Source organism: Geotrypetes seraphini, chromosome 9, assembly GCF_902459505.1.
Source record: "Geotrypetes seraphini chromosome 9, aGeoSer1.1, whole genome shotgun sequence".
Lineage (NCBI taxonomy): Eukaryota > Metazoa > Chordata > Amphibia > Gymnophiona > Dermophiidae > Geotrypetes > Geotrypetes seraphini.
The window spans coordinates 77,989,193-78,008,948 of NC_047092.1; the positions used below are offsets into that span (position 1 = coordinate 77,989,193).

Genomic DNA, 19,756 nt, shown 5'->3' on the forward strand with positions numbered 1-19,756 from the left:
CCTAGCATTTGTATATAGGGGTTAGGCGAGACACTGACTACATGGGTCAACGATTGGCTGAGTGGCAGACGTCAGAGGCTGGTGGTCAATGGCACCCTCTCTGAGACTTCGGAGGTGACCAGCGGAGTGCTGCAGGGCTCGGTCCTGGGTCCACTCCTTTTTAACATATTCATAGGGGACTTGACTCGAGGGCTTCAAGGTAAAGTAACATTATTCGCCGACGACGCCAAACTATGCAATATAGTAAGTGAAAGCAACTTGCAGGACAGTATGGCGCAGGACCTGCTTACATTGGAATGCTGGTCCTCGACCTGGCAGCTGGGCTTCAACGCTAAGAAATGTAAGGTCATGCACCTCGGTAGCGGTAATTCATGCAGAACTTACACCTTGAATGGAGAAACATTAGCTAGGACTTCAGTAGAACGAGATTTGGGAGTAATCATCAGTGCAGATATGAAGGCTGCCAAACAAGTGGAGAAGGCCTCATCCAAGGCAAGGCAGATGATGGGTTGTATCAATAGAAGTTTCGTCAGCCGGAAACCTGAAGTCATAATGCCACTGTACAGAGCCATGGTGAGACCTCATCTGGAATACTGTGTGCAATTCTGGAGGCCACATTACCATAAAGACGTGCTCAGAGTCGAGTCGGTTCAGCGGATGGCCACTAGGACGATCTCGGGGCTCAAGGGTCTCTCGTACGAAGAGAGACTGCACAAACTGCAGCTCTACACTCTTGAGGAACGTAGGGAGAGGGGGGACATGATTGAGACATTTAAGTACATCACAGGACGTGTCGAGGTGGAAGATGACATTTTCTTTCCCAAAGGACCCTCGGCCACAAGAGGACATCCGCTCAAACTCAGAGGAGGGAAATTTAATGGCGACACCAGGAAGTACTTCTTCACGGAAAGAGTGATAGATCGCTGGAACAAGCTTCCAGTGCAGGTGGTCAAGGCCACCAGCGTGCCTGATTTTAAGAATAAATGGGACACCTACGTAGGATCACTAAGAAGGTCGAGTTAAAGAGTTGGGTCATTAGCACACAGACTAAATTGGGTGGGTCAGTAGAGTGGGCAGACTTGATGGGCTATAGCCCTTTTCTGCCGTCATCTTTCTATGTTTCTATGTTTCTATGAGATTGAACGTCAGGCAACCCCTATCTGCTCACAATGGCCTGGAATGCTTGCAGAGACAAGGTCCATTCTCCTAAATCTAATGTCTGCCTACTGAGGTAATCCACTTGAACATTGTCCACTCTGGCCACTTACACCACAGATATCACCTGAAGATGTGTTTCTGCCCAACAGAACAATGCTTTCACATCCTGTCAGATGCGCTCCTGGTGCCTCCCTGCCTGTTGACATAAGCCACCACTGTGGCATTGTTGGAGGAGACTCTGATTGCCTTGCCCTCTAGCAAAGACTGCAGTCAGAGCAGCGCCATCCAAATTGCTCAGAGTTCCAGTCTGTTGATAGACCCATTGGGATGGGGTCCATTGGCCTTGGACCAGGTGATCACTGCAATGAGACCACCAGCCAAACAAGCCGATATCCATTTTTAGGATGACCCAGGAATCGATCCGAAAGGGGATCCCCTTTGCCAAAGACTGGATGAAGCTACCAACTCATGCTGGGCTGTCAAGGGGAACGGAACTTGCAGGTAGTCTCTTTGAGGCGACTAGTGAGACATAAATGTATCCTGGAGGGGTCACGTGTGCCCTTGCCCAGGGCACTACCTCTATCTTGGCTGCCATGGCCCCCAGGACGTGCAGGAAATGCCATGAAGTAGGCTCTGGCTTGGTCAGCAAGGCTGTAATCTGAGCACAAAACTTCTGTTTGGGTTCTTATGGAAGAAAGACTTGGCCTTCCGTTGTATTGAATAAGACTCCCAGGTATTCCAGGGACTGTGTCAGCACCAGGTGTCTCTTCCAGAAGTTCACAATCCATCCCAGACTGTGCAGCATATTGACAACTGCTACCACCAACTTTTCTCCCAATGGGTAGGACAGTGCTTTGATAAGCCAGTTGGCGAAGTACAGGTGCACCTGCCAACCCATCACCATAACCTTGGTGAAAATTCGGGGTGCTGTCCCTAACTCAGAGAGAAATGCTGAGAATTGATAGTGATTTTCCAGCACATGGAATCTGAGGAATTTCTTGTGTTCTGGAAATATGAGAATGTGAAGGTAAGCTTCCGTCAAATCTAAGGCAGCCAGACATTCTCTTGGCTGCACTGCTGCAATGTGAGCGTTTTTAATGAAAACTGAGGAACACTCGGGGCCGCATTGACACACTTGAGATCCAGAATGGACCTCCACTCTTCTGAACCTTTTTTTGGCACGACAAAGTATATGGAATATCTGCTGGAGCCCGAGGCTTCTGGAGGAACTGGTTCTATGGCTTGGATATCTAGCAATCTGTGTAGTGTTGTTCTGATCCTGTTTGCTTTTTCTGACTGACTTGCTGGCGAATCCTTAAACCAGCTGGAGAGAGGGTATGCAAACTCTATCTTGTAATCCTATTTGATAATATCTAGGACCCAGCAGTCAGAAGTTATATGGTCCCAAGCCTCCAGAAAATCCAAGAGTCGACCTCCAATCTTCAGAGGAGTGTTGTGAGAGTTGATTTGATTGACTAGCACTGCAGAATGGGAACTTGAACCCTGGTTCCTCCTGAACCCAGACAATCTCTGTGTGGAACCTTGAAAGGCTGTCTAAGTGGAGGTTCCCATGGAATTTTGATGACAGCGCAGTAAGCCATGAAAGGACCTCCAGCTCTGGCTTCTAGGCACTCAGGGTCTGCTGTTTGGTACAGATTTGGGCCGACAATCTTGTACACTGGCCATGAGATCATCTAGGCCCTTGCCATACAGCATCTGTCCTCTAAAAGGGAGGTTGAATTACCCACCCATTGTCTGATCCAAAGCATATGATTGGTGGCGACTGAAAAAGCTAATACTTTTCCCATGACTCAGATAATGTAATTGAGGGTATCTGCTAAGTCAGGGGTGCCCACACTTTTTGGGCTTGCGAGCTACTTTTAAAATGACCAAGTCAAAATGATCTACCAACAATAAAATTTTAAAAAAACACAACGCACACTGTACGCATAGAAAATGTTAATTATCATTCCTATTCCAGGGTTTTTCAAATAGGTCAAAGCAGATGACTCTATGCACTATCACCTCAGTAACAACCATACAAAAATAGACAAATATACCCCCCTCCCTTTTTACTAAACCACGATAGCAGTTTTTAGAGCGCAGGCTGAATGCCCAGCACTGCTCTCGACGCTCATAGGCTCCCTGCGCTAAAAAAAACTCTATTGCGGTTTAGTAAAAGGGGACCTTAGTGTAAAATATAGACAGCAGATATAAATTGAGACACATTTCGATCACTAAATTTAAAATAAAATCATTTTTCCTACCTTGTCTGGTGATTTCATGAGTCTCTGGTTGCACTTTCTTCTTCTGACTGTGCATCCAGTCTTTCTTCCCTTCTTTCAGCCTGTATGCTTCCTCTCCTCCACACCTCATTCCCTCCCCCAACTTTTCCTTCCTCTCTCCCTGCCCTTTCTTTCTCTCTGCCTCCCTTTCCTTTTTTTCTGTTTCTCTTCTTTCCTTCTGTCTCCCTGCCTGCCCTTTTTCTTTCTTTCTTTCTCCCTGCCCTCCCCCAAGACACTGCCACTGCCATCGGGGACCCAAACTGCCATCGGGGACCAGGACCCAAACCGCCACCAATAACAGGCCCGAAAGCCGACGCCAATAACACGCCCAAAAGCCGACGACGCCCCAACCTCTCCCTGCTTCGGCCGACCAGCATCGCGAGGAACTGTTGGGGGAAATGCTGCCGGGTCCTGCCTTCGCGGAAACAGAAAGTAGGCAGGACCCGGCAGCAAGAAGAGGAAATGCTTCACTAACATGTCTCCCGCCTTAGCCCGTAGCGAACTTATGCTCCGGGCTCTAACGTGTGCGTGCAGGCTTCCCTTCTCCCCCCCTTCCCCCTCCCCGGGCATAACTTCCGGTTTCAGAGGGAAGAGAAGAGAAGCCTGCACGCACACGTTAGAGCCCGGAGCATAAGTTCGCTAGGGGCTGAAATCTCCAAGCCGGTTTTTTTGGGGGTTTTTTTAATGTTCAGCAGCGGCAGATGACAGCTGGGCGGACCGCCCAGCTAAAAGGCCCTAGGGAGAACACTGGAGAGGAAGGCTGATCGGCCCGTAGATCAGGACGGCAACACGAGTGCGATCGACTCGAGTTGCCTTCCTGAGCTACTGGTCGATCGCGATCGACGCGTTGGGCACCCCTGTGCTAAGTATTCTATTCCTGCTAGCAAAAGCTGAGGCAGGGGCACAGAATCTGTCAGGCTCTAGTTTCTTAGTCTGGAATGCTCTGCTGCAGCATGTCTCATCTCCTTGAGAGAGTAGCTGGATCTGGAGGGATTTTCTGCCTCAAGCTACCCATCAGTTGTCACACCAAGATCTTTGGGCTGCCAGTTGTTCCTCAGTTGGACTGAACCTCCACAGGCCTCACCATCCCCCAAAAATGAGAAGGGAGGGCAAAACCGCACACGGCACTGTGAGCGTCCGAAGGATACTATTGATGCCTAATAGCCTGCGCTCAAGCTCCTAATTGAGTCAACGAAGTGAGCAAATGCTGAGAGCTTGGAGCCCTGAGCTCCACAGATATTCATCAGGCTAGCTGAATAGGTCCCTAAAAGATGCCAGCTGCAAAGTCTGCTCTTCTCCAAGCAGCCGGTCCTGGAGCCAGGTAAAACCTGTGAACAACCGAAAAAGACCACAACAAACAGAGCAAAAATAAAGAAATAAAGGAAGCAGATCAGGATGACACCTTCATGCTTGCCTGCAGAAGGAAGAACTGAAGAGTGCCACAGAGACCAGGGAGAAGGAGGAACTGAAAAGCTGTGATTGACATCTTCTGTAAAATGCTTGTGAGCAGGCATGGACAACCCTCCGGTTTAGCATACCATTCCTATTCCACTGGAAAGCAAAAATATGTTGAACACAAAGCAATACTCTGATCACTTTGTGCGATATGAAATTTGAAAACTGTTCTATCTTCTGAAAATCCAAGCAGAAAAAAATTAACCTGTTCTCTTTAATTTAGAAATCTATGACATAAATCAAAATAAAACCAGATTGATTACATAATTGACCTGTTTGACTCCCTTCTCAAGTCTTCTGATCATGTGACAGGCTTACCATTTACAGCTCTAGGAGGGAAGGGAATTTTAGGGCAGTATTCTTTATTGTAAAGCCTGTGAGTCAGTGATGGCCCCTGAAGAAAACTAGGTTGGCTCCAGCCAAATAACCCTGGTCATTCCCTAACCAGGCATGAGTAATGTCCAATTGCTCCTGCCTCTTGCACTGCCATCTTTCAAAATGGGAATGCCTGACCACTGCTGGTGAATTTTTATGCACTGCTAGAGGTCAGTTTGCTACATAAGAGGGTAGATAGTGGGGGAAGCCAAGGAGGGAGTCAGAAATGTTAATTTTCATGAGGGTGGGGAGCGGAGGTAGGGAAGAAAAAGGAGATATATGTTAGACACGGTAGGTGGTGGGAGGAAAAAAAAATATGTTGGACTTAGTGAGCAGGGAAGCAGAGTTGGCTGGGGAGCAGGACAAATGCTAGCTCTGGTGGGAGGGGGAGCAGCTGGAGAGATGCTGGAGCTGGTGAGGAAGGAGAAGGAAGAAAAGTGGCCTTGGTTAACATTGGAGAATGGAGAAGCAGAGGCAGAGATATATATAGAGGAGGCCTACAGAACACAGTAGAGAAATCCCACCTCCAGTCTGGCAACCTCTGTGCTGCCATAGAGGAGAAAGGTCTCCTGAAGGGAGAATATCATTGTGGAGAGGCAGGAAGTGATCCTATAGCCAGATCTGCCCTCCAGGGAATGCAATATCCTCTCACACCAAGAATGTGTCTCTAGGGGTTTCTGCCCAGGAGAGAAGGGTTAGGGCGGGGGAGTTTCAATCATCAGGCATGCAGATAAGCTGGGTGCCTGCCTAGAGTGAAGGTGGAAGATAAGATTTTTGAAAGTGCTGGGGAGGAGCCTGCTAGCTTGGTACATGTGGGTATCAATGACATAGGGAAATATGGTAGGAATGTTCTGGAAGCTAAAATCTAGAGCCACCAGGGTAGCATTTTCAGAAGTGCTCCCTGTTCTATGCACAGGACCCAAGAGACAGGCAGAGCACTAGAGTCTCAATTTGTGGATGAGACAATGGTGCAGGGAGGAGGGTTTTAGATTTCTTAGGAACTGGCCAACATTCTGGAGAAGGGGGGAGCTTATTCCATAAAAATGGGCTCCACCTTAACCAGGGTGGAACTAGGTTGCTGGCATCAATATTTAAAAAGGAGACAGAGTAACTTTTAAACTCGAAACTGGGGGGATGGCAAACAGTCACTAAAAAGATCATGGTTCTGAACAAGATAGCTAAAAGATATCACCAAAACAGAGAAGATAGGGCATCCCAATAGCAAGGATGTAATAGAGATCATAGGAGACCAGGTGTCCTTAAATATAGAGCAAACTGATTTTAAAGATTGCAAATTATCCATGTCAACTGCTAAGCAAGTTGTAAATAGGAATAGCAAACATTATTTGAAATGTCTATATGCAAGTCTAAGAAACAAGATGAGATCGTTAGAATAAACTAAATGAAAAGATAGATAAAATAGGCATCTCTGAGACCTGGTGGAAGGAAGACAACCAATGGGACTCTGTGATACCAGGGTACAAATTATATCGCAGCGATAGGGTGCATTGGATTGGTGGTGGTGTAGCATTATATATTAAGGAGGGTCATGAATCAAATAGGCTAAACATTTCACGGGAACCAAAACATACCTTAGCACAATCAATCAGCTTTACAGTCTTTGCCTATACCGAAGACATACAACTTCTCCACTCCCTCCAAACATATAGCACGAGTGAAATTAGACACAATTAGTGACTGGCTAGCAGAAAACATGCTTTCTCTGAACACTGGTAAGATTAAAACTCTCTTATTTCCAGTAAAAAAAAATAATAATAATAATTAATAAATTAATCTCTGAAGATCAACAGATTAGCTCAGTAGTCTGCAAGTGTTTCTTCAAGCTCAAAATGATCCATTCCTTACATTCTCTTCTGGACACCAAATCTCTTTCAGTTCTTATCCATTCATTAGTGATTTCTCAGATTATTGTAACTCACTTTACCAAGGTATCACTCAAAAGGTTATCAGAAGGCTACAATTCATACAAATTACGGCAGTTAAAATCATCTACAAGGCTAAAATATATGATCACATGACTCCTCAAGTTTTCAAGTTTTATTTAAAATTTGATTTGACTGCTTATCAAGCTTCTAAGTGATTTACAATTTAAAAAAGAGGGAAAGACATATGTTTTAGAGCAGACATTAACATGGACTAGGACAACAATATTGACAGATGCACGGTACAAGATGGAAAATGGGAAGAACTACAATGATTAACAAATCATAACAAAAATAACAAATCAGGAGGAGACGAAGCCAGTTAGAGGGCATCAACAGGAGTCAATTTGGAACATCAGTAGGTAAGGAATTTTCTACTTGAAAGTGAGCCTTTCTGGGAATTTTAAGGTTCAAAGGCATCTTTAAATAAAAAACTTTTCAATTTTCTCTTAAATCTATCTAAAAATTTTTCCTCCCTCAACTGGATGGGCAAGGAATTCCAGAGCAGGGGGCTGTGACAGAAAAAATAGTAGACCGTCGTGTATTAATAGTTCTCAAAGAAGGGATAGATAATAGATTTTGATTGTTAGATCTTAATGATCTTGAGAGTGAGGAATGAGAACTCTATGAATAAAGATAATTTGGATGACAGGACTTTAAATGTTAATATGGCTATTTTGAAGGTAATTCTATGAGTGACAGGAAGCCAGTGTGCATTCTTCAGGAGGGGTGTAACATGATCGAATTTTCTAGATTTTGTAATAATTTTTATTGCGGTATTTTGGATTATCTGGAGCCGTCTCAATTCTTTTTCAGTGATACCTTTATAAAGGGAGTTACAGTAGTCAAGTTTTGAAATAACTAAGGAGTGTACCAGAATATTTAAGGAGTATGGTTTGAGGAAATTAGGCAAGGATCTTATCATTTGTAATCTGTAAAAGCTACTTTTAAGTGCTAATCTGTTCATGGTAACTTAATTTTTAGTTGATGATAATGCCTAGAATTTTAAGCATAACAACTTCTTGTAAAGGGATGTCATAGATGCATATCGGAAAAGACTCACACTGGTTGCCAATAGCTCACAAGATAACATTTGAAACATTATTCCTTACATTTAAGGTTCAATCCATCCATTTTCCAGTCTTTATTGACAGATTACTGACCCCCTAATATTATTGCAAGACAACTTCGGTCAACTCAACAGTCTCTTCTTACTGTCCCCTCCATGTGCCAAACAGTTTATGGTACCTCTTGCAACACCATCTTCTCAGTTGTTGCACCATCCCTGTGGAACTCACTCCCTCTTCAAAACAAGAACACTGTATTTCCAAATTTAAATCAGGCCTAAAAGCCTTTCTATTTCAAGATGCTTTCCACGTTTAAAACAACTCCCATTTCCTAGAGTTTCTTTCATTCTTAGGGCTCTTCTGAACGTCCTCTTGGTCTTAGCCTTACCCCGTCCTTTTATCTTATATGATGTATCCTTTTCCCATTTTTTTCTTCTGTATCTTGTGATATCCGTTGTAGTTTTAGATTATGTTTGTTTCCCCTTTGTTGTTTTTACATATTCAAACTTTTGTATAAAAGTTAGTTTATATGTAAACTGCTTAGGTTTTTAGGCGGTATATTAAATACAAAAACTTGAACTTGACTTGGGACCAGACATGCCATTGTCTCCCCCAAGGATTTATCCTGCACACCATGCCCAGCTGTGGAATGGGTTGAGGCCATGGTCTCTTGCTCAGTGGAAGTCGCTTTGTTTGAGAACCCAGGTGAGGAGGCCACACCTGGAGAGCTGGTTAACAATTGAGAGAGCTTCATTGAAGACATAGTCGGTTCCCCAGAGGTCTGTGCTGAGACTACTCCTTTTTAACATATTTATCAATGATCTAGAGATGGGAATAACCAGTGTGATAATTAAATTTGCTGATGACACAAAGTTGTTCAAAGTTGTAAATCGCAAGAGGATTGTGAAAGATTGGAAGACTGGAAAGATTGGAAGACTGGGCATCAAAGTAGCTAATGACTTAATGCAAGCAAGTGTAAAGTAATGCATGTGGGAAAGAGGAACTAACTACAGCTACGTGATTCAGGGTTCCACGTTAGGAGCCACTGTCCAGAAAAAGGATCTAGGTGATATCGTTGAGGATACTTTGAAATTCTCAGCTCAATGTGCAGCATGGCTAAGAAAGCAAATAGAATGTTAGGAATTATCAAGAAAGGAATGGAAAATAAAGATGAGAATATTAAAATGCTCTTTTATCGCTCCATAGTGCAGCCGCATCTAAAAAAAAAAAAAAAAAAGATACAGCAGAATTAGAAAAGGCATAAAGAGCCAGAAAAATGATAAAAGGCAAGGGACGACTTCCTTATGCAGAAAGGCTAAAGAGCCTAGAGTTCTTTGTCCTGAAGAAGAGACAGCTCAGGGAAAATATGATAGAGGTCTATAAAATACTGAGTGAAATGGAATGGGTAGATGTGACTTGCTTTTTTACTTGTTTATCCTTTCCACAAATACTAGGACTAGGAAGCATGCAATGAAGTAATAAATGTGAAAAATACTAGAGAAAATATTTCTTCACTCAAGCTCTGGAAGTCTTTGCCAGAGAATGCAGTAAAAATAGTTAGCTTAGCAGGGTTTTAAAAAGTTTGGATAATTTCCTAAAAGAAAAGACATTATTAAGATGGCCTAGGGAAAATCTACTGCTTATTTCTAAGATAAACAGTATCTGTTTTACTCTTTTGGGACTTTGCCAGGTACTTATGACCTGGATTGGCCACAGCTGGAAACAATATACTGGGCTTGAAGAACTTTTGGTCTATCCCGGTGTGACAACACTTATGTTCTTATGTTAAATGATGAGGTACCCATCATATTTCATCGAACGTGATCATCACTTTAGGAATTAGGGGCACATCCTTGTTTGTGGGTTTCTTCTGATTGTTTGTACACTAGACAAAGTGTCTGCATTTGCTGTACTAAAGAAAGCCAAGTAATATTTCTTATTTCCTACAACTTCACTGTGCACGTGTGAGTTATTTGCTTTGTTTCTTTCTAGGAAGGCTGAATGGAAGGCATGTCTTGTTACTTGTCAAGTTTTATTTGCATACCTGTACTATTACTGGAGTACCTGAATGATCAATTTGTTTTTTTCTCTCTTGCTTATGATGTTAAATTTTGGACCGATTTCTAAATCAACTTTTTTTAAATTTAACATTTAATTAACAGGTTCTTAAATTGTGATGTACACAATATCTGTACTTCGCTTCATAAAAGCAATTCAAATGGCTACTGCCTCTCTACAATGCAAGCAACCTTCTAACCTCCTGTTGGACAGCCCCTCCACCTCCATCCTACTTTCATAACAAAATCAAACAGCACAGCCATTCAGTTTAGTTCTGTCATCTGGAAACAGTAGTTAAAAGTTGATTAGATCAAAAAGCCCAAGTTTTATGGGCATTGTTCGCTTACCCTGAAATTGAAGTTGATTTTACAGGTGCAGGAAATGGAGTAATGTTGTATGTATACTTCTCTCTTAATTCTGACAGTTGTGGGAATGGGAACTGCGCCATAGAATAAACTGTCTAAGAAAAAACCCAAAATGAATTTCTTTAAATATTATTTGGTGACTATTTGCAATGTATAACATAATAATATGAAACAGACTATATTCAAGAAAACATTTACACATTTACAAATGAAAAAGGCTTGTTAAATCAAAAAGATATGATACTTCTACAGGAAACATACCAGCAACATAAAGTATAAAATCATGACAGTTTTAATTTTAAAAAATGGTTCAGTTTAAATGTTAACTAGAATCATTTCTTTATTCAATTAAAATAAAATCTTATAATTTTATGCAATTACTTACAATGAAGTATGAAAAGAGATACATCAAAAGTGCAACCAAGGACTAGAAGGGGTAAAGTCAGTGGCGTACTAAGGGGGGGGAAGTCCGCCCCAGGTGCAGCCTTAGGGGGGGGTGCACAGCCGGCAAGGTCCGGAAAACTGTACCGGGCCGATCAGCCTGCCTCTCCCCGACGTCAATTCTGCCGTCGGAGAGGAAGTTTGGGCCAGCCAATCGCTGCCTAGCTGGGCGGAACTTCCTCTCCGATGGCAGAATTGACGTCGGGGAGAGGAAGGCTGGTCGGCCTGACGCAGGGAAGACGAGCTTGGGGTGGCGGTGGCTTTAGGTGTCACTGAAAAAAAAAAAAAAGGAGGCCAGAACTGGGTCACTGAAGGCAGCATGTTTACTTCATTCATGCTGCCGGTGGCCCGAAGAGTTGCAGCAGTGCTGCTGGGAAGAACAATGAGCAAGCACCGGATCCTGCCCATGGGGGGGGGGAAGGTATAGCATGGGGAGGGTAAGAGAGATGCTGGAACGCGAGGATGGGGAGAAAAGATGCCAAACATCCAAGGGAAGCAAGGGAAGGGGCTGATAGAGATGCCAGACCACGGGAGGGAGGAAGGAAAGGGGGGGAAGAAAGATTGGATGCACAGTCAGAAGAAGAAAGTGCAACCAGAGACTCATGAAATCACCAAACAAGGTAGAAAAAATTATTTTATTTTAAATTTAGTGATCAAAATGTGTCTGAATTTATATCTGCTCTCTTTATTTTGCACTATGGCCCCCCTTTTACTAAACCACAATAGCGGTTTTTAGCGCAGGGAGCCTATGAGCATCGAGAGCAGCCCTGGGCATTCAGCGCAGCTCCCTGCGCTAAAAACTGCTATTGTGTTTAGTAAAAAGGGAGGGGGGGTATTTGTCTATTTTTGTATGGTTGTTACTGAGGTGACAGTGCATAGAGTCATCTGCCTTGACCTCTTTGAAAAAACCCCAGAATAGGAATGATAATTAACATTTTCTCATCGTACAGTGTGCTTTGTGTTTTTTTTTTAATTTTATTGTTGATAGATCATTTTGACTTGGTCATTTTAAATGTAGCTCGCAAGCCCAAAAAGTGTGGGCACCCCTGAGCTAGAGCATTGAAGTTGTGTGTTTCTGCCATAAAGGTCATCTCTGATGCAACCGGAAGTTGCATCAGAGACAACCTTTACAGCAGCCATATGCAACTACAACGCTCCGGCTGCTGTAAGAAGGCAGTTTAGACATCGCCGGCCACAGGGCAGGGAGATTTGTTGGACCGGGCCTGTTGTTTGGGCCGGGGGGGGGAGAAAGCGCCACGAAGGTAAGGGGCAGGGAGGGAGAAAGGAAGAAAAGGTGGGGTGGAGAGGAAAACAGGGTAAAGCAGCGGGGGGAGAAGGACGCTGAAAGCACATGGGGAAGACAGAGGGGGGAGAAGTACACTGAAAGCACATGGGGAAGACAGAGTGGGAAGAAGATGCTGAATGGAAATGGGGAACAGAGAGTGGGGAGAAGATGCTTAAGGGAAATGAGGAACAAAGAGTGGGGAGAAGATGCTGCAGGAAAATGGGGAAGAGTGGGGAGAAGATGCTGAAGGGAAATGGGGAAGAGAGAGTTGGGAGAAGACGCTGGCAGAGAAGAAGACAGAGATGCCAGACTATGGGAGGAGCGGAAGGAAGAAAATGGGTGCCAGACCAATTTGGAAGGAGGGAAAAAGGGCGAGGCACAGTAATAGAGCAAATGGAAGATGCAGAGAGAAGAGGGACAGTGGATGGAAGGAAGAGAGTAACATGAAGATGAGGAAAGCAGAAACCAGAGAAGACAAAGGTAGAACAAAAATTTTCTATTTATTTATTGCTTTAGGAGACCTGTGTCACTGTTTCTGTGGTGTTGCATTGTATGCAGAGTCCAGCTTCTTGCTGGTTCAATTTAACCTTTGTCTATGTATTTCTATTTTATCCCCCCCTTTTACAAAACTGTGGAGTGTTTTTTAGCGCCAGCCGTGGTGGTAGCAGCTCTGATGCTCAGAATTCTATGAGTGTTGGAGCTTTTACCACCGTGGCTAAAATTCACATTACAGTTTTGTAAAAGGGGGAGGGGTTAGTTTGTGATGACATATTCCATAATAGGCGAAGGTGTTTTCTGTGTTCGAAAGACATGGTTTTCTGTTAGGATTGACGGTGTAGGATTGATCTGTACTAGTCTGGCTTGTTTAGTTTTACAATGGGTGTATTGATGTTGTACTGCTCACTGCAGTATGTAAGATGCTGCCTTTTCCTAGGTACTCATGTGTGACATGTGGCTTGTTACTAAAAATCATGTTTTTTGTACAGATGGGGGGGTGCCAAAAAATGATGGGCCCCGGGTGTCACATATGCTAGGTACGCCACTGGGTAAAGTCTAACAGAATATCACAATATTGCTTGACAATGAGGCTTACAATGACAAAATGACTACCGTATTTAGATAACGCGCACCCGTGTAAAACGCGCACATGGGTATAGCGCGCGAAAAACACAAATTTATGTACAGAAATTTTTATATACCACGCACACCCGTATACCGCGCATGCTGCCCAACTCTCCCGTCGCTGCCCGACTCTCCTTTCACCCGCCCCGACTCTCCTCTGGCCACCCCGACTCTCCTTTCGCCCGCCCCGACTCTCCTCTCCCCCTTGAAGTCCTGTCCCCACCCTGAAAACCTGATGCCCCCCGACGTCCGATTCACCCCCCCCCTCGCAGGACCGCTCGCACCCCCACCCCGAAGGACCGCTCGCACGCACCCGCACCCCCACCCCGAAGGACCGCTCGCACGCACTCCCACCCGCACCCCCACCTTGAAAGACCGCTCGCACCCCTACAGCCTCCCGACCCCCCCATCATGTAGAAGCTCCTACCGGTGTCCTGCTGTTTCCTCTTGGCGGTCCCGACTCCCCGACACGATCGGGGCAAGAGGGAGCTCAAGCCCTCTTGCCCCAGCCAACCGCGGCACCCCCGACACGATCGGGGCAAGAGGGAGCTCAAGCCCTCTTGCCCCCCACCCGACTCCCCGACACATCGGGCAAAAGGGAGCCCAAGCCCTCTTACCCCGCCGACTCCCCAACTCCCCGACAATATCGGGCCAGGAGGGAGCCCAAGTCCTCCTGGCCCTGGCGACCCCCACCCCCGCTAGTTGTTCGGGCCAGGAGGGAGCCCAAACCCTCCTGGCCACGGCGACCCCCTCCCCCCACCCCGCACTACATTACGGGCAGAAGGGATCCCAGGCTCTCCTGCCCTCGACGCAAACCCCCCTCCCCCCAACGACCGCGTAGGGTGTGCGCGGTACGTAAAAACCACGTATAACGTGCGCGTTATATGCGAGAAAATACGGTAATCCCAAAGGATTGTAAAATTGACCAAAATCTGCTAAAAGGATGAAATACTACACAAACATCACTTAAGTTTTCCAAAAATATAGTCTATGTGCTGTAGAATATACTTATAAAACAAATATACACATTTTTTCTGTAAAGCTAATTCTCATTTGCCTTGCGAGAACTTGTGTCACACTTGAGTAATAGTGGAAGTATATTACATTACATTAGTGATTTTTATTCCGCCATTACCTTGCGGTTCAAGGCGGATTACATTCAAACTAAAAACAAGAATTACATTCAAAATTTGAAAGAATAGAATAAGCGATGATATAAAATTTTTAAGGTAAAAAAAAAGTATATGTGGTAGTGAATTTGTTTCTGCTATATTTGCAATTAGTATTGAGGTCAAGATTCTAGGGCTAGTGCTCTGCAGGTAAAGGAAAATATTCACACTGAAGGGAAGGGTAAAGCTGGTAGAAAAAAAATACTATAATCATCTCCAGGCTCACTAGCTCAGCTCGAGACATGGTTAAACATAACAAAAAAGGGTGGGGGTGGGGAGAATTTCTCATCCAAAATGACCAACACAGGCCCCAAATTTCCTTCAGGGTGTTTTATGTACAGTGATGTGAAAAAGTTCTCCCCCTCCTGATTTACCCAGTTATTGCATATATGTCACACAAATGTTTTTGGGTCTTTATACAAAATGTAATATTAGACAAAGGAAATCTGAGTCAACACATAGCACAGTTTTTAAATTATTACATCATTTATTAAAGGAACAAATTATTCCACACCCTTATACCCCATATGAAAAGTAACTATCCCCTAATCTAAATAACTGGTTGAACTATCTTTAACAGCAATAATTACAACTAAACACTTCCTGCAATTCAATATCAAATTATAAGTATTTAGTTGCAATTTTTGCTGGAAGATCCCACTAGGGGCACCATTTTGGGAGATGGTGCGTGTCAGACAGGCATGACTAGGCAGAAAGATCCTCAATGACTCCCACTGGACCATCAAGTATGGACTGTAGAACTCCGGGGTAGGGATTAAGGATCAAGGGGATGGGGTGGGAGTACTGGAGTAACACTACTTGTGAGGTGGCTCATAAGCAGAATTATTAATTTGCAATGGGAGTCAGCAACTTGTGGCACTGAGATACTGCAGGTTGCTGACTCCCATAGTAAATCAAGATGTAATAAAAGCTTGCCTTTTTTTTTTTTTTTGCATTGATAACTTCAACAAGTTTCAAGTTTTATTAGGATTTTATATATCGCCTATCAAGGTTATCTAAAAAAAATATATATCAGACAAAACAAAAGCACAGCCAGGGAATCTCCTTGAAACTGGGCCTCTTCTCCCTTGAGAAGAGAAAACAGAGGGGACTTGATCGAAACATTCAAGATACTGAAGGGAATTGACTTAGTAGTGAAAGAGAGACTGTTCACCCTCTCCAAGGTGAAGAGAACGAGAGGGCACTCGCTAAAGTTAGAAGGGAAAAGATTCCGTACAAAGGTAAGGAAGAGAGAGACTTGGGTGTGCTGGTGGATGCATCACTGAAGCCATCTGCACAGTGCGCGGCAGCCTCGAAAAAAGCCAACAGGATGCTGGGCATCATAAAGAAGGGCATAACAACCAGAACACAGGAAGTCATCATGCCACTGTATCGAGCGATGGTGCGCCCACATCTGGAATACTGCGTTCAGTATTGGTCGCCGCACCTCAAGAAGGACATGGCGGTACTTGAAAGAGTCCAAAGGAGAGCAACGAGAATGGTAAGAGGGCTGGAACACTGCCCATACGCCGAGAGGCTGGATAGGCTGGGGCTCTTCTCTCTGGAGAAAAGGAGGCTCAGGGGAGATATGATAGAAACCTTCAAGATCATGAGGGGCATAGAGAGGGTGGATAGGGACAGATTCTTCAGACTGAAGGGGACAGCTAATACGAGGGGGCATTCTGAGAAACTGAAGGGAGATAGGTTCAAAACAAACGCAAGGAAGTTTTTTTTCATCCAGAGGGTCGTGGACACTTGGAATGCATTACCGGAGGAAGTGATCAGGCAGAGTACGGTCCAGGGATTCAAACAGGGATTGGACGGATTCCTGAGGGATAAAGGGATCATGGGATACTGAAGGAGGAGCTGGGATGTAACACAAGTATAGAAAGTTAACCAGGTAATGAGTAAAAACCAACCAGGTCGTGCATGTGAAAGACCGGAGGGCTAGGGCTTCGATAGGAAGGCAGGACTTAAATGGGAAGCCAAGGTGGCAAGGGAGCCCCTTCTGATGATTCTGACAGGTCGTGACCTGTTTGGGCCGCCGCGGGAGCGGACTGCTGGGCGGGATGGACCTGTGGTCTGACCCGGCGGAGGCACTGCTTATGTTCTTATGTTCTTCACTCAGAGAGTGGTAGAAATCTGGAACGCTCTTCTGGAGGCTGTTATAGGGGAAAGCACCTTCAGGGATTCAAGACAAGGTTGGATAAGTTCCTACTAGAACAGAATATATGCAAGTAAGGCTAAATTAAAATATGGCACTGGTCTTTGACCTAAGGGCCACCGCATGAATAGACTGCTGGGCACGATGGACCACTGGTTTGACCCAGCAGCGGCAATTCTTATGTTCTTAAATATGCCTTTCTGGATCTTAATGTTAGGATGGACAAATTGACCATTTTCAAAATTGAGAGTATAGACTGCCATATTTTCCTAGTTAGCCTGCTGTACCCAGATTTTTTCTGTGTGTTTCAAGGTAATTTATTACTGAAGAATGTTATAATGGTATTTTAGTTTTTCTTACAGCTGGTCAGCAAATGTATTCCTCTTTTTGCAAATCTATTCTATTTTCACATTATTAGAATCAATGTGATTGTATATTCAATTAGAATCTACTAGAGCACACAGCTTATAAATTGTAGGCAAACAAGTTATTGGTCAGTAGTTTTGAAAAAATTACTTGGATCTCCTTTTGTGAGGAGAAGTGTTTTTATGGGCATTGAGGTGTTAGTTTTGGCTCTTTCATGACGGTAATATAAACAAAGGGCTCCTTTTATCAAGCCACACTAGCGGGGTTAGTGCGCGCAATGTTTCATCACGCGCTAACCCCCGTGCAGGCCTAAAAACTACCATCTGCTCAAGGGAGGCGGTAGCGGCTAGCACAGCTAGCGCGGCCGGCAGTTTAATGCACACTATTACACGCGTTAAACCACTAGCGCGGCTTGATAAAAGGAGCCCAAAGTGTTTCCCGTCAAAAAGTAAAATTTAGCCTATCCCAATTTTTCCAATTTCTGGTGATTAATTGTATGGCCACCCCAGTCATTATAAGAAGAAATCTATCCTTATTTTTGTCAATTGGACTTTTGGATTGTAATGATGTAATCACTTCATTTTTGAGCCACAAGTGGGGCACTCCATCAGGGTATGGGCTCTCTTTAACAATGGCTTCCAGCATTCTTTCTTTTTTTATGTCATGCCATTCCATAAATTTGATGTTTGCTTTATCCATATTCTTTTGTTGGGCAGACATATTGCTTTTCTGTTTTCCTCTGTGCAGATATATTGCTTTTCTGTTTTCCTCTGTAGAAGCCTCAAATTTCTCCTGAAATGCACTATGTATCTTTGTTTTGTGGTATTTTAACTGCACTAATACTCTTCCCTAATTTCTTACAAAATTGCTTTAGCGAGTTAACTGGCTAGGACCGTCAGTTAACTTGCTTATCAGTGGCCATCCTGTCATTTCAGTGGCACTTATCTGGTTATCTTTGCTGAAAATGACTGGTTAGCGCCAAAAGATTCAACGTTGACAGAGGATCATGGAGACAGAGCCCATAGTCTTTTCTCTTTCTCTGTTTTGTGCCTCCACATGCGCAGTAGGAGCCTGCATGGAGTTTCAAGTGCGCGTGCGCGCTAAGGGTTTTATTATCCCCATTGCAAGAAGGAGCCTGCGGCGGTCTCCACATCACCCTCCCTCCGGGACACTGCAAGGCCGGAGCCAGTGTAGATGGCTGAAGCCTGGCTGGAGGAGGAGCTGCGAGAGCTCCGTGGAGGCAGGAGGTGCTAGATTCGGGGGAGGGTGTGGCAAAAGGGAGAGATGTTGGACTCAAGTGAGGAAAGGAGAGAGAAAGACGGATGAGAAGGACAGAGGGGCTACAAGGGGGACAGGGAGAGACAGACTTCATGAAAGATGGAGGGGGCAGGAAAGGGAAATATGGCAAAAGGGGTGAAACAGGGTCAGAGAGAGATGGTAGAGGGTGTGAAAGGGGGTAAGGGAGAGATGGAAATGATAGGACCACTGCTGCTTTGGGGCACTTAGGGAGGAAGGGCTGGTACATCAGGATAGTTGCTGCCGCCTCGGGTAAGTAATAGGGGTCCAAGAGGCCAGACCCAACGGAGCAAAAGGCCCTGTCAGGTGATAAATGCAATGGAGGATCTATGAGGGCCAAAAGAGTACAGAGGACTAAGGAAATGGTGAAAGGTGAGGTGGTGGGTCTGGGATCATTGGGAGGCAGGGTCCGGGGCATGGCAGAGGTGGAGCATGGGAGGAATCAGGGTCAGGGTATAGATGGGGCTATTCTAGCACCCGTTACTGTAACGAATGTAACGGGCTAAAACACTAGTATACACACATATACAGTCAACTCCGCTTAAGAGCACGCCCTTCAGACTGCGTTGCCACATGCGCTTAAACGGAGTATGCGCTTAATAGGAGTACCACCACTTGTTAGTCATGAAAACTCACAGTATGCTGTAGTCAAATGCAATAAAACTTTTATTCAACCAAAACCACACCGAATACAATGTAATATGGTACAGTTTGTAGCATGGCTGTCCCTTAGGGCAAAGCAGGGACTGGCACACAACCACTAGATAGCCCTGGCGTGCTTCCCCAAGAGGGAGGAAGTACCTGTGGTGGAGAGCTTACCTTGTGGATAAAAGTCAGAATGGGACTACACAGGTAAGTAGGCAAAGTAAAGCAATCAAATTTATTAATCATCCAAACTTGGCAAAACAAAAATGTGGCAAAAGGAATCCAAAAACATCAGCAATCATGAGTGAACCAAACAATAATGCAGCCCTCACCAGCCAGGTCTGGTTAATTTCTAAGCGTTCAGCTTATGTCCCAGGTAAGTCCTAAAAATACTGGCCTCAATAGAATAAAGCATAAGTTCAGTCACAAGTGGTCTTTGGTCTAAACACAAAACTATATCTTTGCAATGCTGTAGCTCTTCTCTCCTTTGCAGGGATTAAGGTTGGCGGATTTGCCAAAGTAGTACCTTGTCAAAGCAAAATACAAAAATAGACCCACAAAA

At 44.5% G+C, this 19,756-nt stretch overlaps 1 protein-coding gene across 7 annotated transcripts in view; it reads right to left on the reverse strand.

Annotated features, from left to right (window-relative positions):
* The window catches only part of TBC1D30 (TBC1 domain family member 30), a 185,369-nt gene that overhangs the window by 21,918 nt on the left and 143,695 nt on the right, over nt 1-19,756 (reverse strand). For all 7 annotated transcript variants that reach the window (XM_033959126.1, XM_033959125.1, XM_033959127.1 and 4 more), the window contains one exon: nt 10,689-10,801. In XM_033959126.1, coding sequence (XP_033815017.1) covers nt 10,689-10,801 — 113 coding nt within the window. The remainder of the gene's footprint in view (nt 1-10,688; nt 10,802-19,756) is intronic.